The sequence below is a fragment of the Varroa jacobsoni genome, unplaced genomic scaffold (genome assembly GCF_002532875.2).
Source record: "Varroa jacobsoni isolate VJ856 unplaced genomic scaffold, vjacob_1.0 scaffold_1186, whole genome shotgun sequence".
NCBI classification, from domain to species: domain Eukaryota; kingdom Metazoa; phylum Arthropoda; class Arachnida; order Mesostigmata; family Varroidae; genus Varroa; species Varroa jacobsoni.
In genome coordinates, this window is record NW_019214088.1 from 62,768 (window position 1) to 86,909 (window position 24,142).

General features: G+C 41.1%; 1 protein-coding gene across 1 annotated transcript in view; it reads left to right on the forward strand.

The window, feature by feature from the left end:
• The window catches only part of RhoGAP100F (Rho GTPase activating protein at 100F), a 33,622-nt gene extending 20,084 nt beyond the window's left edge, over positions 1 to 13,538 (forward strand). Inside the window, exons 7-12 of the mRNA XM_086971323.1 lie at positions 687 to 863; positions 1,265 to 1,663; positions 3,090 to 3,278; positions 5,237 to 5,460; positions 5,818 to 6,028; positions 7,255 to 13,538. Of these exons, the coding sequence (XP_086827449.1) occupies positions 687 to 863; positions 1,265 to 1,663; positions 3,090 to 3,278; positions 5,237 to 5,460; positions 5,818 to 6,028; positions 7,255 to 7,547 (1,493 nt within the window). The 3' untranslated portion in view covers positions 7,548 to 13,538. The remainder of the gene's footprint in view (positions 1 to 686; positions 864 to 1,264; positions 1,664 to 3,089; positions 3,279 to 5,236; positions 5,461 to 5,817; positions 6,029 to 7,254) is intronic.
• The last annotated feature ends 10,604 nt before the right edge of the window (positions 13,539 to 24,142 follow it).

Sequence of the window (24,142 nt, forward strand, 5' to 3'; positions counted from 1 at the left end):
CCTCCATCCAAGATTGTACAGACTGCTAGGCTGTGAGTTCTCTTGAGGGAAGTGTCGACGAGTCACTTAAAATGACGACGACAACCGCAACTCCGACAACGATGAAGGAAAAACCCAACAAGCAAACACGAGGCGTGTTTTCGAGCCTGCCGCTGAATCAGATCAAGAAGGCGTGCCGGCATTCTAGTAGCATCTGCAGTCGCTGTGTTTGGTTCCTGGTTGGTTCTTTCTAGTGCCCCCGCTGCTTTCACCCGTTGCGAAGCGAACTTGCCCTGGTGCAACCACTGATGCTACCACGAACGTCCAGCCAAAATTCAGAACTCACTTAAGCATGATCTTTTTCCAAAGGACCAGTCGACATTAGAAAAAATATGAAAAGTAAAGCAGCTGAGACACTTACGGCCTCCTCTGGATCTATAATACTTGTTTGAGGTCTAGGTAACTCACAAATGTCTGTGTGTATTGCGATTTAAGGCTAGGCAAAAAAGGTATCGAAGGAAGCGAGGGAGATTAAATGCTCGAAACCATGGCAAAAAAAAAGAACGCCTGTTTTTGAAACGTACTACTATATCGCTGTAATTGTTAATCGGTCAATTATTACTGTTATTTATACTTTGGCTTTCTTTTCTTATTACTTGTCTACTTCTCTGTTTCATATAGTTCAATTTTTTCGTGGAGTTTTTCAGGTGCCGATAAAGCGGGCCTCGTGCTTGGATCTGCCGCTGGATCGCGCAGCGATCTGTTTAATAAAGGGTACGGGGGGAGTCGACAAAGTGTTGAAATGATGGCCCCTGGGGGGCTGTCGGCGTTGTCGGGAGTGCTGTGGGTACATCTACTAGCCGCGCGAGGCTTGCGCGCGACTGGTAAGAGGGTTTTGTCGTATTGTTTCACTGACTTAGTTCATTAATTTCACTGAATTAATTTTAATAACACTGAAAGTGTATTACTGACTGTCACTTGATACAAGTTAATCTATTGGGTAATCTATGAAAAACGTTATCAGAGCTAAATGAAGCTGGATAAACAATCAATTGTGTCGATCCTATGTAATACTTTTACAAAAATACAGAAATGAATCTGTCGCTTTTGGGTGGTGCAATTAGAATAATATTTTGTCAGTTAGCTATTTTTATTAGCTATCATAAAATATAAATAGACATGTTTGTCCATAGAAACACTTCTATGGAAAAACTTGCATATTCTTCTGGTTATTCATGCAAGCCTTATGTATCTGTTTTTGGTGCCTGTGCGCCGACACCTGCAGGGAGCCACAAAGAGGCTCAATTCCGCGATCTTTATTGCGTCATCGAGTGCGATCGGGTGCACAAGGCGCGTACCGTGGTCCGCACAGGGGATCACTCGTTCGATTGGAACGAAGTGTTCGAGCTCGACCTCGCGGACAACATCAACGTCGCGTTTCTGCTCTACAGCTGGGATCCGCAATCACGCCACCGCCTCTGCTACAAAGGCACGATCAATCTACTTAGCGCGCTAAAGGAAGCGCCTGTGTACAATATAGCTTTGAAGCTTGAGCCTAGAGGTTCGCTTTACGTTAAATTGCGATATCGCAACGTGAAACAGACTTTTCAGAGGTTGCCGTCGACCAGTCCACAAACTGGAGTGTTTGGAGTTCCACTGGACGTCCTCATTGGCCGCGAACAAGGTACGTAACCAGTGGCCGCTTGGGACCATGCTGAAGTACAATGAAATCTACACAGAACTAGGTATAGGCTCAGAAGGTATCTTGGGGGAACAGGGTCACGTCAGCAATGCTTATAGCATTAAGGCCAAGACAAAGGATAAATGTCGCCCTACTACTTTAGGACAGTAATGGAATACGAGATAGATTTGGAGATGACATAAGCCAGACTTCGCAAAGAGAGCAATGATGGCAGCCATAAGTAATTGGGTCTGGAAGACCATTGCGCGCCGGCGGAAGTTCACACCCATAATGAGCGGACACGCAAGAAGGATGGAAGGAGTACGGGAACTGGTAGTGAGATCGGTGGCCAGCCATAAGGGAGTGTTGATCAGGTCAGTGCGACGATATGGTGGAAAACAACGCGATCCCCTATAGAACAGCTCGTAGGCCATGAGTCTTGCGTTATTTTTTCTCGCCTTCCTTCTTCTGGATGTGAATACTTTGTGCCACCTGATAAGAAGATATTAGTGATGCCCGGCTATCTTTATTTTTTGGTCTTTCGTGATGCAGCTACACTACTCGATTGGTCCTACTGCTCTGGAAGGCCTCCTGTGAATGCGAATTCCGTTGTCCAAATCCTTCATATTCTCTCCACTTCTCTCTCTTTTCGCTTTCGGCCTTTTTCACCTTTTCCCACTGGATCCATCGTCTACTCTACCGTCTGCTGCTATTCGGCGCTAAGAAGATGCGAGCAAGGAAATTAAGTTCTTTGTCCAGCCTAGTCTAGCCTTTTCCCGGTACAATACTGGAGCAACACGATAGGACAGACCTAGTGGGTTTTAGTAAACAGAAGTCGGCCTTCTCCAGGGAACGAAAAACTAATACGAATCTATGAAGCTAAGGGCACCATATGGACAAAGGAACGTGGAACGCGCCAGGCACAATAGCGCCAACAGAGATTGCTAGGTTAGCAGAGGGGAACGATAACTAGCAGTCAGTCGGTAGTAATAAAAGGACAGGGCCCTCAAAAACCTTGCCGTCCTAGGTTGGGTAGTCCAACCGTCTCGCACGTTCATCGGCGCTACGATGAGGCTGAAGAGGCGAAGGAAACACTGCTTTAGGTCTTTTGCTCTGCAGGGTCTTTATGCCAGTTAAGTCTGCCGATCCTTCTGACTATAACTGGGTACCATTCTAATAACCGTGCTTAACTCATCAACTTTGAATGATTCACGCGTCGCGAAAGGGCTCACAACATAAGATTTTGATTGTATTGGAACATAATACAAACTCGATTGGATCGGGACTCGTCTTGCGTACAACGGTATATATAAATGTTGATATGACCTCCGTATTCCGTCGTTTCCTCTTCGTTCTCGCTGCTGCTACTTTTCCGTTGCTATGCTGTTAACTTTTCGCGTTTCGATTCCCTTCCGTCTGGGGTCTACAGGCAGCGGTGTGCCCTTAATCCTAAAACGCTGTATCGAGGAGGTTGAGACACGTGGCCTCGATATCGTCGGCATCTACAGACTGTGTGGGTCAGCTCTGCGCAAGAAGATTCTTCGTGAGTGGTTTGAGAGAAACGCATGGACAGTGGACCTCACCGCGGAACATGTGCCAGACATCAATGTCATTACCAGTAAGTATTATTAGTGTGGTCGTAAGGTTGGAACGCGCCTCGAAAAGAGCCCTGACGGTACACCATAGATGGCGGCCGATTAGCATGAAGCGCTCCAAATCAGCACCTCTCATTCTAGCCGGGTATTTTCTGGTCTGATGCCCACTAGAAATCTAAGTTTTTCTTACGGTTAAACAGGGGTACAGAGCCCGTGGCATGTTATCGTTCATTCCAGAACCGTCAATTGTTTTTTCGTGCGTGCTACACCATTCTGATGACCCTGTCACCCAGTGTCCGTTTCGCTATGCTTATTTGTATAGGTGTGGCAAACCACTGTGCGAATTTAGATGTGCAAGAGACGCAGCCACACTTAACAGCGCCGAACACGAGCGGGGACAAAGATGGTCTTTTGCAGCGTTGTCACAATGCATTTTTACGTAGAGCTTAAAGTAACATATCTGCAAATAACCATAGTTGCTTCGCGCGTGTAGCTTAATCGATCCCTTTCTTAGCAAACGTAAAAAATTGCACGTTATTAAGCAATCGTCACATATACGGGACCATCTGCAACCATCAATGAGATATTAAATTTTTCAATATTGTAATTGTATTGTCTTTAGGTAATCTTTGTTAGCAGTTCTGCCGCTTTAGCAATTGAGCGTAATAGATAATAGAAAACGTCATCGAATAACTAAGATTTGTGCTAAAACCTAACAGTTGGTTATCGTTGTTGAGGTAGATCGGACTGTCAGATTGATTCTGAATAATTTAGCATTTGGTCGGACATCGGCGCATTGAACTAAGCGCAATCTTCGTAAACAGCGTTCAAAAAGGAAATCCTACTGAAACTAGCTAGGCGGGTCTACTTCGGATTCTGCTTACTTATCCTGGACACAGAAACTCGATCCCCCGTTATAGAAAATAGGAGCAATTTTTCCCGTAGACGGCCTCGCTCTCTCATGTGCGACCTGTTGAATTGAGTCCGTTCCCGTTCGCATCTCCAGATATAGGAATAGCGGTACAGAGATGCATTTCTATTAATTATCTTCCTAGTGAAAATGGAAGAAACACAGGTATAAAAAAAAAAGAACAAACATTTGAAACATTAGTTCAAGAAGCCAACTTTAATGTTTAAGAAACGTGCTCGACCGAAAAAATGAAAAGATCGTGTCCCGTTTACAGAGTCACCGAATTCAGCCAACACTCATTGAATTCTGTTACACGAGAAAAAAGATGGACGTTCTTGTGTAGCAAACAAAGATTTGTCTTACATTGCACAACCGATTTCACAACCAGGTAAAATCATTGTGCTCGAAAGGACCTGCTGCGAAGCTGAATAGGATTGTAGCTGTGCCGTCATCGTTCGGATTAATCAAAAGCAGGTTTTCCTTCCTGCAGTAAACTACAGCGCCGTAGTCATTTTTAATATATGCGCCTGACGGACATATACCATTTTCGCCAAATATCTGCCAACGCTCTTTTGTCACGGTTGTGAAAAGACGGAATGCGCCCCCCTTTAATCTAGACATGATCATCATCAGATATCAAGGCTAAGCAATTTAAAAGATTGCCATTCGGATGTCACGCACGAGTGTTCACCCCATACTTTTCAGCTGCCGTGTTGTATGTAATAACAACTGGATTAAGCGAAAGTTGCCAATTTTTTGTTTGTACAGAGGTCGTATACATGGCATAGATAAAAGCTGGCGATTAATTAGAAAGATCGTCTAGGCAGGTTTACGGAAACGGCAAACGGAACGGAACCGCAAGAATGAATGGGGAAATGGAGCATGCTCCAATCTGGGTTCTTTTCTTCTCTTTTAAAGGGTTCTTCTTTCTATTTGACATTTTTTCGGCGAATTATCTGAAGCCGACTTCAATTCATTCATGAACAAAATATCTAAATGATTATTTTCATTGTACACATCTGTCGTAATTAATCTTATAGCTATAGCCCAACATTTTGTGCATTTCCTTAGGCCTGGTCAAGGACTACTTACGGGAGCTGCCAGAGCCGTTGTTCACAAAGGGTCTGTTCGACATGCTAGCAGACGGCTTATCCGTCTGCATGCCAGACGATCCAACGGGAAACGCAAAATTAATGTTTGGAATTCTCGACTGTCTCCCAAAGACGAATCGTTCGACTGCGCTGTTTTTGCTTGACCATCTTAAACAAGTTGTGGCTCACTGCGAAACTAATAAGGTAATATGCATTGATGTTTAGCACCTAAAAGCTATACACATGAATCGATCGAAGACTGTTGACAAATAATACATTCGTAGCAATTAATGGGGCATTTGCGACCTTACTACATGAACTGCTGACGTTTTATGATTTTGTTTTGGGCGGCAGGGGAAGGGTAGACAAAATCTGATCATTTGCAAATTGCCAGAAAACTCGTTATTTGGCACGCCCCAGGTCTTAAACAAAATTAGGATCTAGCCCGTCTCAAAATGATGGAAGCTCGAAACTCATCTCTATGTAACAATATATGTGCCTGTTATTTAACAAATTAAACGTTCTAATGTAACTACCTTCGGAACATGCGAGGGTCATCAGGTCACTTCCCAAAGTTTAGCTGTATCCTTCGGGCCGATTTTGATGTGCCACAGCAAATTTGAAGAACTATCTCACATCCCGAAACCGATTGAGATTCTCAAGTACCTCATCGACCTGTGGCCTCCAAAACCACAGTCGCAGCAGCCCAAACCACAGCCTAACCCACAACAGTCAACGGTGCAGGACGGTCAAGGAGGACATCCTCATCAGAGTAAGTTATCTTGACTGATCATAACGTCTTTGTCTTATCCAACATTATCATCTTTTGATACGACGAAATCGCGTTTCCTATCAATTCATACTACTATAGCTGAAGCATATGTAGTCAAATTAATCATAAAATTTCAAAGCTAAAAAAATAAGGAATATTGGGGACCAGTGTATATGCTCAGTGATTTTATTTTCGATGAATAGTAGTGCACTGCACGATAGTAGGCATAGTCATCCTGATCGTATAAATGCTGACATACTTACAAGACACAAACAAGTATTGGTTCTTTTCCAGTATCCACATCTTAATTATAATCGTTTTTTTTTCGTGATTTTAACGAAGCATACCTTACACTCGATATATAAAATGCCAATAGGTAGTATAATTTTGAACACTCTACACCAAATAACCTCACGTCACTGTTCTAACTAGAACAGGTTCATTTTTACTGCAAAAGCCAGCTGTTGCTTATCCGCTTTGCACCATCCTGCCACATAAGAGAAGCGAAAAGAAAATAATGTGCCTACTCACTGAAAAATTAATCAGAAAATTAATTAAAACGGTAGAAAAATTATCCGTTAGCAAAAAAAAAATCGAACAATCGTGCCTCGTCATCAGTTATTTGTATTCGTTCGGACAGTATGTCTTACAAGGTGGTTCTGTCGTATTAGCGTTTCTCATATGCTTCCAGTTACTTCTTGTTTTTTTTTTTGCTTTTTCTAATGGATGCTCTAGATTTCTTTAAAGAACCTACATCAGAATCGACCTGTCAAGTTTAAATAGGCCACCTAATCGTCATTTCTGATTACTTTAAACGTCATCTTCTTTTGTACGTACGGATCAGTGAATTCAGAATGTTCTGAAACAGGTGGTGCTAGTCTGAACGATTAACCCTCCGTCACCAACTGGAACTTCAAAGCGTAGCAGGGCTGAGATCACCTACTTTTTCTTCTATTTTCAAGTGGTCGGTGATCTGTTGCTTTTATTTTAAACGTAGATTGCCTACCTATACTCAAAAACATAACAAAAAAAAGACTCAACAACTCTGTTTGTCCTTCTTCTCGACTGAGGTGGAAGTCATCCGGCAGATCTGCATAAACTGAAGCAAGTATACGCTGCCACCATTGTTATACAAAATATATGTGATGTTTCAATGCGAGCGAAACTAATTAGAACCCTGTAGCTTACCTTTTGCACGTTTATTCGCAACTGCTGCACATCTACAGATCCGAGCCGGAGACCCCCGTTGGAAGCAAGCGGGATGGACCAACCACGCCCAGGCCTATCCGCCGCTAACGTCACAGCACCTGGTAACGGGGTCACATCAGGGTCTGGGCATGGCACACCACGAGGATCCGCCAGCAACTCCAACTCCTCCACGACGGCGATCGAGGACAGTACAGTGCCGCTGAAGACTAGCCCAGAAGACAAGGAACAGCTCCAGCATACGAGTCGAACTAACGAAACGACCTCACGTGGACCGTCTCACGGAGCAAGCAAGGGTCTAGCTGACCGTTGAGTCGTCCCGATCGACCATCCTGCGTAACTGCGTAACTATCAGCACAACGGCTAGTTATTAACTGATTACTCGCACTGATCGTTGAATGCTACCATCGCTCTTGATTTTACGTAAGAGCAACTATCGACGTTACTGTAGACAAGGTGCATATTGATGCAAATGTTACTTAGGGCTCTCGTTCATGAACAACTACAAAATACAAGCTTGCAGCCAGCCTGATGCTAGCGTATTTGCTGGCTGCAGGCTTGTGTCTTGTAGTAATGCAAGCCAGTGGGGTTCAATGATCAGCGCTTTCGCTCCCTCTTATTGGAAATAGCAACAACAATTAACTACCACAATATGTAACTTGCTAATAAATTGCCTAACACAAATAATACGTAATATTTGACAGTAATTGATTGACGGGCTGACGGTCGACCATTGAAAATGGTCAAAGAAAATATGCGGTAGCAATAGACAGAGGAGGGAAGAACAGCAGTGAAACAAAACAAAAACAACGTGAAACTATTTAACGCACGGCATTGCGAATTCAAATGAAAAAATCGCATCGGGCAGACGGCTTAAGCATGTATCTGCTATCAGTAGGGCGATGTAGACGCGGAACAAACCGATCGTAAGGTGGCGACTGGGCAAATAGCGATGTGTTTGATTGATGCTTCCGGCTTCGAACCTAGTGTGGGCTCTAGACCTGGTTCAGGGCACCGAAATCGTGTGAGCACGAGGTGTCTATTGACAGTAATAATGATGATGATGATGATCATGAGCGAAGTAGACGGAAGTCCCCACTTATTCTGTAACAGGTGCATTCACACCACCAGAAAACTTCACGTGCTGAAAGGAACGTAACATAGAAAAAGGAAAAGACGCCGTCGTCAAGCAGCGATCGCAAGAGGGACACACACACATACAGACACACACAGGCACTCACGCACACAAAAGTTGTATCATATCGGGCTCTTGTAGGTTTGTGCAACTAGACCTACAAGTTGCCCTTGTAAAATAGTAGATTGCATGGTTTTAGCACAAAATGAACAGTCGCTGTAACGCCTAGACACAGAACGTACGACTAATAATGGGGTCATCGTAACAGAAGGATTGCGCCACGACTGTAATTGAAAAAGGGGCGAGTAGGACCATGCTCCGGAATCAGAGTAAAACGCAAACGGATGAAGCTGTACACTAAGGGATTATTGGGCTAGTCGCATAACGGCAATGCAATAGCAATCATAAGTATCTAAACAATATTCAGAAACTGCACAGGAAACAAACGTAGAGCAGCCAAGAATCGGTGTTTGGCGATGAGGGAACACGAGCCCGGTTCGTCTAGCTAACATTTAGAGCTTCAATTGGATTGACGATCAGATAAAATGAGAATGGATGAGCAACTGCAAGAACGAACCCCAAGACCCAACACACATTACCAATAGCCTATACCACAGAACGTATACCAAGCAATCCTTGCCTAGATACACGCGTTGTAAGGACGATAATAAGGTATATGAGCAAAGATACAATGATAATGAGCTAAGAAATAATGAGCGGAGTATGTGTGCAAGAAGTGTGCGGAAGTGAACCGAATTAGCAGACGATGGCACAGTATAGATACAATTATAAATAAAGCCCAGGTCTTATTTATAACTTCGTTTTAGTGGGCGGGGGCGGGGCGGGGCGGGGCGGGGCGGGGTGGAGGGGGAACGAAAATGATAAGGAGTATTATGGTGGTTGCGAAAGCGAGATGGAATATAAGTGAAGCTGTAACAAAAAAAAAATAAAAAGAGTGAGGAGGAGACCCAATAATACGATGATGATAATGAGCCATAATGACAATAATAATGTTCATGCTGTATATCTTGGTTCGTTAGCCGGTACTGTGATGCTTACCTGAGTGTTTTTACATTTGCATTGAACGTACATTATATATTAATATACTACATGATTAAAGCAATTATTACCTTTAACGTTATATTTAACGAGAACCGAAACAAAGGAGGAAGCGGACATATATACGTACACGTATTAATATAACGGCTATATAAATACAACACACGATTACGAACAGTATGGAATATACGCAACAAGCACAGTAACAACAACAACAACAAACATTAAACTTGTCCCTCAAAATGTTAGCGTACAAAAGTTGACCCGATTTGCGTCCGGCGCCATTACGCCAAAGCACAAAATCAGCGGTTTTGTGAAGACCATATCGTCGCAAAATTGTCAGCTGTTTATGTCGACACGGACGGCTGACAACGGTCTTATGTACAATGTGTGTGAGCTTTTTTTATCAGTTGCCATGAACACCTCTCTTGTACCTTGAGCCTTAAATGTTAACAAATGAATATAGATGGCGCACCGGCTAGTGTTTGAATCTTATTGCTAATGAAAAGGTGATCAGTGTCATAAAGAAGCAGCAAATATAACAGTATAATATACAGATATTAATTTCTCTGGCGGAGGCTTGCAATAACCAATAACAGGAACATGGCTCATGCTATGTGACAAACGAGTCACTTATAATAACTAGGAGATGTGAGCATTGCTTAACAAACGAGATATTTTAGTTCTTTTCATTATATTAAATAAGGCTTCAAACTCCACTCGGCTTGTTTAGCTCCTAGGTTTTAGCGGTTGGGTATTAGGCAGGAGTTTCACCGACGCTAAGCGGCAAGGTTATTGAGTACTGCCAAAGAAAATCCGCCTCAGTAACCTTGACAAAGCGCTAGAACGCAGCGGACTAACTGCATAGGCAGTGATTGTGTTTTACGCTAACCGGCTCACAGTTTTAGCCTCTACATAAATTCCTTGGTTACATTGAATAATGGAAGAACAATAATAATAATGGAAGAAACAATAACGCGCGACGCTTGCCATCGCATCTCAAAACATCTGTCAGAGCTGGAGTGCAATAGGCACTCGTTTTCTACAAGTACAACTCGTCTCAACTCTACCGTTTCAACTATTACTTCTTATATCGCATTGACCATTGAGCTGCTTCATTTATTAGTGCCTCTACTAATCCCTCACACCATCACTGAAGAACTCGGTAGACAGCGCTAACAGTTAAACCGGCAGACAACTTCAGCGGGCTCTAGCGGCCGGAACGAACAATATTCACGGCTAACTTACGTATAATTGATGCGTCTCAAGCAAGTCATTGCGACCTCGAGCAGAATACCGGCAAACGATCACAATTTGTGACAGCCATTAGATGAGCCATTGAAGATTTAGGACTAGAAGTGTGTCACTTTTGATCGGCAAAAGTGTATCGCATACGGCGCCCAGTTACGTGACCATCTCACCACGTTCGGGTAGTCAGCTTTCCCGGTGATCTCAGTCCTTGGTCCCCATGTAAATAGTAAATTAGATCATAGACTAAAAAATAATAATAGTATACCTAATTATGATCAAGAAACGTTCGTTGTATATCGTGTGGATGCTTTAGGGGAGGAGACGGAAGTAATACTGGCCTATTGACTGTGCACTCCGAGCGGTGATCGAACATTTCAATAGGAAAACGATATATTGAGGCTTTTTGTATGTCTATTGACTGAGCTTGGGCAAAGCGCCTGCAGACCAATCCGCGCACACACATAGCGTTGAAGAACGATGGGTGCATGGGCGAAGAACGCTGACGAGGTGTTGTGCATAATACAGATAATGTTTCGAATAGTGAAAATACGATGATGACTAACTATAAGAGGAATTATCGACAAAGAAAGAGATTACAAGATAAAACGGAAGGGTTAACGCACATGGCACTGGACGAAAGAAGAAGGCACAGACCGAAAAAAAAACAGGCCTGCAGGACACGAAGGACAGAAAAGAGCTACACTAAGCGAAATCCTTTTATAGTCGGAAATGAAATGTTATTATGGCATAGCATAGCGTTAGTAAACGCATGTAGTTATAGAATACATTCAATGAGAACGTATGTTGCCCTAAGTGTTTTGTCGCCTCCTGCTGGAGTATTGCGTTGTGTCCTCTGTATATTTGCATCATACTTGTGCATGACATTTTGAGTAAGAGTTCCTGTGTTTCTATGCTCCTTGTGGCCCCATCTCGGCTTCCTCCTTCCCAAGTCAGTCTTCAATCCCATATCACAGTCTTCCCGCTATTGCAACAGGCTGTTCTGTTGACCTTCGAACATTGCCGTTATACCTGATATTTCCCATTTGGGCGAATAGGTCGTTACAGAGCAGATCAGTTCTTTTTCTAAGGCCATAGCCTATCGCCTCCACCTTTCGTGTGTGAAATAGAAGTGAATTTCTACTTGCCACGTCACATATCTATGCCTCCAGGTGAGCCTGGCCGAAGAGATCATCGACTTAAGTTGTCGTTGACACGTTTGTTACAGGAGTATTTACACTATGTTATTGTGGACTTTTGTACGTATTTCTGATCAACTGCTTATGTTTGTGTTAGTTTTTTTCGCTAGTCCGAATCATCATCTCATCCATATGAATTAGGCCTAGTAGGCAATGAAGCTTGCCTCGTTTGTTTGATAACAACAACAGCAATCAGCATTGCGCCAATTGATTAGAGTGTAAAGACATCTCGTTGGTACCGCAGGCGTGGGGCGATCTCAAAGCCACCGAAGGAAGCGGCCGTGTTTATATGGCTATGTTGATGAAACGAAGACTATTTGATCTATACAATCAAAAAATAATAACGCTAGCCTATCCACATAGAAACGACCCGAGCAAATATAGCAGTATTCTCCGCGATCACAAAAGATTTCATTTTATATGATCATTCTATAAGCACCCTATATCGAACTATATGCAAGCTCATCGGTCGAAGGTAGGCACCAGATTCTATCCGTGTCGTAGACGATTCTGTTTCAGAGAAAAAAAAACTACGAAGATCGCTTTACTGAAAGAAACTAAACAATCAGGGGCAAATTTGGTGATGGTATATTTTCATAAACGATAGTATGACGAACTATCGACATAGCTTATTCGAACGGTGCGCTTAGGCTAGGCACTCACTCCTCCGCAATGTCCAACATCGCTGAAAAACTTCCGATACTGCGAAGTTCTGCGATCGCATAGAAAACACGATATCGTACACATCGCACGATAACTGACGAAATTACTGAGAATCAGTATCGACTGAGTGAATCATGCTCCTGCAGAGAGATCTATACACACACGTACATACGATAGACGAAGGATAATTTTGCCGATAACGTCTGCCCCGTCCTGGACAGGATTTACGATACACTGAAACAATTCTCATCGTGAAACCTTCGCGGCAAATCTACCAGTGGAAAAACACTCAATATATACAATAGACTCTAAGCAAAGCGCGGGCCCAGCAAAGTTACAAAACAGCAGAGCAGCAGCAGCAATAAGATAACAGCGAAAATTATAATATCTAAGTCTAAGTTGTGCGGCGACCGATGATGACTGATGATAATGCACTGATGATTGATGACGATAATGATGACACGACAGAGCGTTTGGGAGAGTGTTACTCGTAGTACGATAGATCCTTAGATAACAACAATAACAATGACGATGATGACAAATAACAATAGATAAATAAAACTAATAATAAAAATAATGCATAATAAGTTGGAAGTGGAAAAATAGTGCGAGCTAGAAACAAAGGTGATGATGGTGACGATATGGAAGATATATAATTAAATAATTAGATAGACGAGAGAAAATAATGAAGATCATCATATAATGCTGACGATGAGTAGAAGGTTGAACGGCAGGAGTTGAGAATAATCATGGAAAAAAGATGAGAACAGAATGAAACCGAGGTGAACGATAAAAGGGATTGACAATAACAATTACAATAACAAGCCTGGGCATGAACGCCCTGAAAAACAGACGTCAACAATAAAAAAACACCCGAATAGACGGTGTTGTCACTTGCTGGACGTGGATGTCCTTCGGTAAGAAACTGAGCTGATAAAAGTATACCCACTGTTAAGGCGTTCTCAAGGATGAATAAAATGACGTTATGATCTTAACTGAACTTACCTGTGTTACAAATACGTATGAACTATTTTCCACTCGTAAGTTATCGCAAACAACCTTCTGCTGATATCCTCCTGTTTAGTGCAATGTTTATAGTTTACAGTTTAGAATACAAGCGGAATGTAGTAGCATTCTAAATCGTTCCACATTAAGCCATCTACATAGAGCCAAAATAATGCAAGTGATGATTAACTGACTGCCACTATTACTCGGACAAAAAAAAAAAAGGGAAAATATAGCCGAATAGAAAAATACATTGGCACTGGATTCTCTATCATGTCAAAATAGCGGTTTATATATATATGTACACATCTGAGGGCTGCGCCATTTGGTCAAGATGGCCATTCATTTTGCGGTTGACGATTTAACGTCAATTTCATGAAGGAGACGCGCAACGACTCCGTCAGGAAAGCTGCAAATCATTGAATACTTTCGTAGTAAAACAATCATTGATAATCGCCATGTTTGGCGGCCATTTTTAAAATTTTGAACTCCAAGCTCATTTTTCAAAATAATAATGCGTAAGCAACCTAAAGTGGCCCATTGGCGTCCCGTGGGTACGAAATCTAAATTGTAGAGATTAGCTTAAACCAGTTTCGTACTTCGCTTTTTCATTTTTTTAATTAATATTTCCAATTACAAATCTTGTGTCGGATATTTCTACTCTACATAGTCACCATTTGCAATTGCGTACAATATATTTAATATGCTCGAATATCGGGTGTTCGAGCATTCGAGTAAAGGGTAATGGGTAGGGTCGCAGAGGGGCAAAATAAGAGTCAAACGGTGAAAAGGTAGATCAAACTACAATGAGAGAATGTAAAATAAAAACAATTTCTATATGATAGAAGGTAAATCAGTTGCCAACGTTGATCAAACCTAAAAACGAAGCGTAGCTGAAAGGATATCATCCTGTCCTTTTATCGAACGTAATATAGATAGGCAGTCTGGACACTGGACAACCAAAATGACTGTTTCTTGGTCTCCTTTTATAAGAAAAATGTATTTTTTATTCACGCATCAGAAAGTGTGGTCCACCACAGCAAGCAATATTTATCTGCTGCTTTGTAACGTTTTGCGTTTGGTAAATACTCCCAAACGTAAAAATCCAAACGACATTTAGGTAAGTCGATTTGTCGTAAATCTTCCAAATTGCAGATCGGCTTTGGTAAAAATCAGTGGTAGCTATAGCATGCAGTTAGAAGTTGCAACTGAGAAAAAAAACCAACAAAGACCAGCATATATTAGGTAGGAGAGTAAAACGTAATATAACTGTTTTTGAATTTCATTTGTTCGTAGCAGCCTGATCAATGTCTAGCAGAAGCTGACAATATTAACCTTCTAATAAGGCCGAGGGATTTATATTTGAAGAGGCCTTACGAGATATATGACCAATCGAGGTAACCGAAGCGGACAATACGAGCAAGGGTTCATAAAAATGAAAAAAAAAGCGAAGTACATTTATCGATTTCGAGTTGGTGTCGCGCTTGTCGACTTCACTGAGGCTGTTTGTGGACATTTATCGAGCGCAAATAGTAATGTTCCCGTTGGAAAGCTTTGTAATAATTCTTCACTAGTAGGCAAATCAAAGGTTAAAGTTACCAACCTGAACAAATGGTAGGATTTCAGTGAATCTTCAATCAAAGCTGAGGATCTGAGGTACCTGGTGATATTCCAGTGATGATTCAATCGAAAAAAAGTATGTACTAAAGAAGCGTCCCTTGTAACATTGAAAGGTGGCAGTTTCCAGTAAGCCGATAAAAATCTCGGATTTCTTAGGCAAAAAAAAAACAGCCTGAAGGTAGCCATAGGTGTATGCTATATTTGTAACAGATTTATTGTTGTATTTTGCAGTGCCAAATTCACTTCGTTGGTCAGCTGAAGTTCAATGTTGTCAAGGAAAAATCTATGATTATAAATCAAAGATCTATATTGTACCAAATGTGTTCTAACCTACGAATATAAATGACGGGACATAATACTTGCATTAGTACATTTATTACCTCATTAACGGGACGACAATAATAGCAAACGTAAAAGATATCTAAAGAAAATTTTCTTCAAGTGAAAAGTAGTCTCCTTCTCGAATTTTCTATTTTCTCCCGAAATAGAAATAATAGACAATTCTGCATTCAAAGTCTGTATTCATAAGTAGCGCTAAAAAAGATTGGACTAAAAAAGATTGGCCGCAGCATCATACAGATGAAAAATATCTATATATATATCTATATAGAAATATATAGTAAGTTAGGCGTTATTTGCCACTGTTCTTGCGGATTCTTTCAACTTAAAGCTACTATTACCTAATAGAACTTTCGTTACTAACTTACCTCGTACCCATTGCCAATAAATAAGGGGTATCTTCTGTGCATCTCTCCGGTCCCGGCTTCATCTAGCCTCATCTTTAATTGAGGTGTGCAACTCTCTCTGCACACAGCGCGCTACATTCTATTTAAAGCACCAGCCAATTGAAAACTACTTGCAGACATGGACAGTGCTCACGCTGAACTTCACGTGAACACGTTTTCACGTCGGTGCTTGATGCCACACCATATTTCTACGGGCAATGGCTTCAACTAAGACGCAAGTCTATAAAGGAATGCATTTTTTGAAATTTCCAGCTTTGAAGAACATCAATAGAATAGACTGTTTATTTGCTTATACCATTTAGATAATGCCTGTTTCAGTCTTACTCGATATTTTACGATAGCATACCATAATTGGTCCACCAAAGTCACAATTAAAAAAGTTCTACTTATTAAGTGCTGTTTAGTGCTGTTTTTAAGATCGTCTTGTGCAGCCATTAAGAATTTTCGCTTATCAGCGTGACTCCGTCCCCTAATTGAAGGATCAAAGATTTGCGTTAATATGGTCGTTACACGAATCGTCGGTAACTCGCATCTTCCTAAGTCTTGATTCACTTCAGTTTAGACAAACATATAGCCCGATCGTATGCCCTGTTCGGAAAGTATGATGCGTTAGGCCTTGTTAGCGAAAACAGGACCACTCACAATTACTCTGTCCTACAACTCTGATCGAGTTTCTTGATTTGATGATATTCAACTTACTGAAAAGAGTAAAATTTAACAGAAAAACAGTAAGTAGCCGCTGATTTCTATTAAACGTGTTTTTTTTTTAATTTCTTTTATTTGTAAGAGATTTTATAATGAGAGACTGGCCCGCTTCTTTCAGAAAGGCTGTTAAATCCAGTGTTGCATATTACCGTTTAGTATTCTGATACTGTGTCATAAGTTCTTTTGCAGCAATCCTATTTCGAGGCACTTGGACATTTCCGATGGATAATAGTTTTCTCGATTCATCTTGATACTAATCTATTCTACATCGTTAAACCTGTACTGAATCATTGAAAATGACGCAGGGTTTGGCACGCTTAGTGACCTTTGGATTTACGGGACTTAATCAACGGGATGTTTCAGAGATGAAGTTCGAGTTTGATAGCAACTCCCGAGCCGCATTAGCATTGCAGCAGGTAGTCTATGACCACTGAATGTCTTCTCCATGATTCAAACCCGAGATTCATATGTTCCGACGTCTAGTCTTCAGACACGTGGCCAGAGCTCCATCGAGAACACCGATCGCCTTTCGCTAGTGCTGAAACTCCACGCGTACAAAATGGAGTCGTTCGATTCGACTGTTTCAGGTAAAGATGGCCGATAATCCTAGCCAGTGTCTTCCCACAAGGTTTCGTTGTATGCTATCTTTGCATCTAATATAAGTAGTGATGTTCCTATTGATGCCAAGTATTTTAAATAAATTGATCATTTAGAACATCGTTCCGCTGCTAATCCTGGTTCGCTTAAAGCTCTTCCACAAAACTGCTCGACAACTTGATGAGAGTGCAATGCAGCTATAGTAGGGTCTAGTTCTAGAAGACTGTGCGGTATAAAACAGCCTTAAAACTAGCAATTCTTTCGAGTCTCTTTAAGGATATTATATTTGAATGCAGCAGTTGCGCCTTAACTAAGGTTTAATTTGTTTCTGTAGCCAAAGCAATATTTCGCTGTATTGGTAACTTAAATTTTTCTAACCTTACTGACACATTGTGATATAGGTTCCGACCCGGCCACACTTCATTTCTTCCTGGGAGCAAGTCGTCTTATAGACTGCCTAAAAGCTATACCAGACCTAGAACTTGAAACATAGAGGTATAAAGTTAGATGCATAGATTTGCTTATGTGAGTGATTTCATTTTTCTTGGTTTCACTTATTATAAATAAAAAGGTATGATAGAAAAGGCCCAGAAGGGCCTTTACGGTACTTAAAAGGCGTTGCACCTTTGGGGCTGACACTGTGTCTCCCGTTTTCTATTGCCTCGTTTTTAAAACGGTAAAACGAGCGCTCGAGCTTTGCGCCCCCTGTAGGGCTCTGTGTAGTTTAGGGCAAACAATTTAATGAATAGACGCTCAGTTATTTGAAACACTATTACGAGGTCTAAAGTCGTTAATAATTGTTCGACTGATATGTGTAGTAATTACGGATTCTCACATGCCCTCATATGAATATCATAGACGGTTCAAATGATATATACATCTTTCTTCACTGTGGAAATTTAAAAAAGCATTAAAGTTCTATTCAACAATGACCAGCTCGACTTTTCAGTTTTATTACCTGACCATGAAAAGATGGGCCTTCAGGGATCGATGAATCTTGACAGTTAACTGTTACCATAGCTTACCCCTAGCAGCGACGGTGTAAAGTCTGCTAATGCTAGCAAATTATAACTAGCCAACAGCGTACAGATGTGGGCTAAACCCCCAGCCCAGGCCTATGTCTCATCACTCACGTGCTCTTTCCACAGCTGCAAACATCTCAGCTACCCATAGATACAATGTAAAGCCATAAATATTGCATGTAACCTACAAACTGCTAACTCACGTCGTAGGTCAGTTAGTGGCCAAAAGCCGGCTAGGCAGGATGGACAAGACGCAATCGATCAATCAGAATGCATTCATTTTTATCGGATCGCATGCCCACAGAGCGGATGACCTGTGTCCGATCTTCTAGATGCTAATTCTCGCTACCATGTCATTTATGTCAATAAGCAGTGAAGAGGGAACTCTCCTAGATGTAGCACTGGTGGTAATGATGGCGTCCGCCCGTTTATTACCGGATGCACAGACCGAGAATCCGGAATCATTGCGTCCTTAGGAATGAGCTCGTATGTGAGAATGTAATGGGTGCCTCGGAAACGCGCCAGAAGTTGTACTGTATAGTAAATGAGACGAATGACTGCGATCAGATCGCTACCTATAATACATAGTTTTATGATTTAAATGAACCGTAAAGGAGAAGCGGTATTTGTAATTGTAACAATAACACTGGCACTAGTCGAAAGTAGCAATGACGAGGCACATTATCGAGAGCCGAACACAGACATATGCATTTATTATATAGATTTTCGCAACTTTTTTGGGATTAATTTTACATGATGTGGCGGCCTGTTGATCAGTCGGAGGCTAATCAGACCAATATTTTTGCCGCGACGTCAGTAATTAAGAGCGTGTGTTATTTAAATTACGTGTTAACCCTCCCTCAAATCCACCTTCTAGATGTAGCACCGTGTGAGGTCCAGGAATACGCAAACCGTAAGGTGCCATCAATAGAAGTGGGACTGTTATAGGATAAACATCTATACTATGTAGAGACCGATTGAAGAAAACATTACGTATTAATGGCTACGTCTGCCATACAAAGGCGACGATACGCCCACCTGACGTCCAAATAAACGAAGAAGATAAAGAAAAAATGGGCAAGCCGTTGCCGATACCCTCCCATCAGTGACGAGTCTCTATTTTTTCCGACGCCAAAAAGTTATCGGCCAAGTTAATCGATCGATAAATTCGTATTTAGCTAAGGTAATATAGAACATGTCTAATGCAGTGTCCGAAGAATCAATCTATAGTCCTCTAGCCAAAGGGGAGCTCGGTAGAAAGAAGCATTTCGGCACTGGCAGGCTTCGAAGTTTGATTTCAACTTACGAAGCACTAAAATCGCTTAACTTGGTATTTTTCAGTTTCGATTCATCATGCAACTACTATTCAGCAACGAGCACAATTACATTTTTCCTTTTTGCGCATGCACAGGAGCGGATGGCAAAAAGAACCTGCCAGGATGGCCGTGACCTATGGTTTTTAGTTAGGAAAAAAGATTTCTGCACCTGTTAGTTTACTAACCCTAAATCTAATGTTTGCCCTGGAACTGCTCGATTCTGTCAAGATGGCTGCGTTTGCAGCCATCCGAGTATGAGGTGTCTAAGAATACATGGTATACATGCCATCGTGAGTATCAAGCTTTGTCATAAAGAAAGTGTTCTGCAAAAGGAGACGATTTCTAGCCCGAAGCTTTGACTATTGTTTAGAGTTACACTCTATGATTACTTAGTATGCCGGAAACTAGCGCTATCTGTATAGAATAAGCATTTAAGAGTAAAGTTTTACACGAGTTAAACGCCTTTGCTGTTTTACGTAGATACATTTATTTCCTCATTGTGCTGAAATGTATTTTTCTCTTTCTACAGTGAAGTATTTGCTGAAGTGTCAATGCCTTCTTTGCACAAAAAAAGGTTTCACTCGTAAAGCGTTTATATAATTTTAAAAGTTGTCCTTTTATCCGGTTCAGCTTCGAGATTTCATTGGGGCTAACCAAGCCCTAAACGGTTCGCATCTCTATGTGACTCGCGCAAGATCATTTCTGGTGGTCCCATTTAGCCTTTTTTTTCTTGTTTGATCGTGACGACGTTGTATTTACGTACGCCTAATCTGAGCCTCATGCTTTAGTAGCTTATGTAGTCCATCAGCGGAGTGCTGATATAAGTCTTTTACTTTTGTTTCATAAAGGTATGGCCTTTGTGATCAGGCCAATCTGGTTAGTCGCAGCGGCTAGCCGAGACTTCGTAATTTGTTTGAACTTGGACCAGTGATCTGTTGCTAAATCTCGAAATCGAAGTACTCGCACTATTGAATAAACCCTATAGAAATTGTTATATAAATACGTTTATAATAGTAAATCTACCGGATCTATTTTTAGTAGGCTGAAAATATTTGAGTTGAACGACAGTAAACAGCGTATTTATATTATTAATTTTGAGATTTTTAATTGAGTATATCCATTGCTATAGAAGTAAATCTGTAGCGCAAATTGGCATTTCTGATTTTCTGCGTGGCCTGGACGCGGCACTTTGCTATCTGCCACTTTGCTGGCCTGCAATAAGTTTATCGCATCGAGAAGTTTGCAGAAGGTCTCGAAACTAACGATAAGAGGCTGTCTCCACAGCTAAAGTGTGTCTCACGCATTGTTGGAAAACCAACACACGTCTAGAAGATACCGTCAGCGGGCGGGAGGAGTGATGCAAAGGCAAAAGTCACTTAACGGCCTAGGAATCTTCACTTTACTTACTTTCTGGTCGAGTAAAGAGTTCAACTTCAGTTGACGCTACGGGTTCTGTTATTCACCGTTAACAGTTAAGCAACGCTAATGTTGTTCTTTGTGAATCAGCGTAGTTATTGTTATTATTATTATTATTATGTACTGAACCAGCAGACGAATCTGGGATAAAATTCTCAGTCTGATAGTACTGGATATTTCTGATCAAATATATGGGGTTCATATAAAATTTTATTCGGTTATCTTTCGCAGTTTCAAAGAACATTTGGCCAATTCGTAAAGCGGTTTGAATGGAACGCTTGTACCGTACGGACGTGTGGATGAAGGTAAAGACTAAGCAGATTCTACGGTATACGCGTCATGAATACGACTCAATACGACCGAATACGATCTAAGACAAAAGCCTGTAAACTATATTTTTCAGCTTTGCATAACACTGATTAGGTTTGACATATGGACGATGTACGACAAAGTTTGTGCTTAACGGACACAGCGTTAGCAATACTATTATTTCTTAGCGATTCTGCTACATCCTGCCAAAAAATGACCACATCCAGATCATTTATCATTCACTTGGACATACCTAATAATTTTGTGCTGACCGAATCCTCAGACTTGATGATCATAGAAGGGGATTCGCGGGATTAGGACCTTCAAGTATATCTTGCCGGAAAACAAACGATCCTCTCTCCCGACGGTAAAAAAGCTTGAGCTAATGTTTGAACGAACCTTCGTAGCGGTGGGGAGACTTGTTCTGTGGTTGTTAGCCATGGTTGGACACGTACTTCGGACATCACACATCAGCCCTAATAACGAACAGGAAACTCATCATGCAACCGCTGAAGCTCTAAAATTTGCCTTTTCGCGAAAGACAGCACTGTGGTAAGAACATTGCAGAGATGAAAAAAACTGCGATTATGAGAAAATTAGATCCTTTCAGCGCGGATTCGGACTTACACCTCTTTACGTGGCGTAAGGAAACACGCTATTTTTGCACCCTCACACGGACGAGCTACCATACGCTAACATATTTTCCTGAACTCACGCCGTTTATCAGCAAAGAATACTAGTCCAAGCATTTTGAAGGAGACACAAAAAATTATAACTTATGTATCCATTGTGGTATACGAAGTTACCTTCCAAATGCTATGGAGCCACGGATATCGTCACTTGCAGTAAGGTCATTTACTTCTGCGTAAGTTGTACAGTGCAGCATTTATACTATTTTTACAGATACTCTTATGAACAATGCGTGGCCTATTCTCAGCTTCAGCTATCTTAAATTGGAAAGATAATGAATGCTTTCGGTTACTCCTACTCACTATCAAGCATAAATGTGCTTGGCCTTTTGATAGAAAACGTTTTTTTTGTAAGGCTAATTGATAAATTACGCATAAAATAAAGGACACCCTGATTAGTATACTTTTTCGTTCACATTGAAATGCTATACGCATATAATTATATAGCATTGCTCCTAAGTGAGTTCTTCATTATTTTTTTTGATCAATAATTAGTTTATTTCCCAATATTTCGTCCTCGTTATGTTATTCGACCTCAGAAAAAAACATTCGTATAAACATCGGGACTTCATATTGTGACGATTTTCTCCAAAATCTTGAAATAGCCTTGAATACTAAATAAAACGCTAAGTAATGACATGAATAAAATATTCTCAATACGTAATTTTCACCAAGGTACTTTTTGTCGTAGGAGCCGTGTTTAGGATGAATTAGAATATACAAACTTCACCAGGTGTAAAATCCAAGATATCCCAATATATTCAGGATTGAATTTATTTTGATCTTATACGTAAAATGTTTACGAGTAGAGCGAGCTTTGTCGTATGTCAAAGGTGTCCTATTCTCTCTCTATGCCGGGCTGCAAAATAAAACAATCAGAACTCGGCAGTATGCTAAGTCCTGCTTGCCAGTGATCCTGCATACGTTTCTTTGATGACATTTATGAAACTGTCTCACATACATCATCAGATTTCTCCATATTCATCGTCAACCCCGACTACTCTCAAAAGCTGCAGACGGGCTGGCTCTCTGGCATGAGACACGTGCTCCACCGACTCCAAGATGAAACTTCGACCGATGGCTTAGGTAAGTGTCTTCAGAACAGTAACTTAAAAGAATCACGGTAAGGTGATACCGCTCATCGAGACAGAAAGAGAAGAAATCGATGAGTTAGAATACGCTAGATGATTTCAATGCTGAAACCTGGAAAACAATTGTTGACTGGTAAAGATTTTTCCGTCTGTCAGTGAACGAAGTTAACGCAAAACAAGCTAACGTAAAATACGTGGTTCAAATAAGGCTGCGTAAACGAAAACCACTTACGGTAAATGATCGCGTAGTTGATATGAATGCAAACGTTGAGGGTGAACGTAAAGTACGCATACGGAAAAAAGAGCACACCATATCCGTGTACACTTATATTGTACCATGGTGATATAAAGATATGCATGCATGGATCTAGAGTAGACCATGATGCCGCGTGGACGTAAAATGCGTTTACTTTATAAGGTAAACGCGAAATATGCATAAAAATTATAGGTGTTCTTAAATGCCAGGCGTTCGACACGCGTAAGGAGCGAGGTTATGCTTTCCTGTTTCTAGCTTTGTTTTTGTCTTTTTTTTCTGTGCTGGCTCAGCGGTCTTTCGACTGATAGACTAGTGGCTCGATAAGTTGAATATAGAGAAGCAAATTTAATGCCGACGGCATACAAATACATTCTCCAAACCGAGCAAGGCACAGTGGCGTCAACAACTTGTACTTTAAGTTGTTGACGCCACTGTGCCTTGCTCGGTTTTATGCTTTATGCTTTACTTTATGCTTAGAATTTGTAAAAAATGTGTAAGTAAAAAAGTAAAAAATGCCTAAAAGCATGCTTAATATTTTCTATCTATCTATCTATCTATACAATAAACAATATTTAATGAGCGGCAAAAGTTCGAGTTTTTACCATTATCGACTAAAGTTCGAAAGCCAGGTTGACAAACTGAGTATCTCCATAGCTACCATTGGTGACATTTATTTAGCCATTGCTCCAAAGTTGGCATGTTGCCATAGGCATCTAGCAATCGATGATACTGGACAAAAGCGTCTGATGCTATTTCGACACCGTAAATTTTCCCTGGACCGAGAGCTTTATTTAATTAGACTTCGTTAATCTAATGAAAAACATATGCTCCT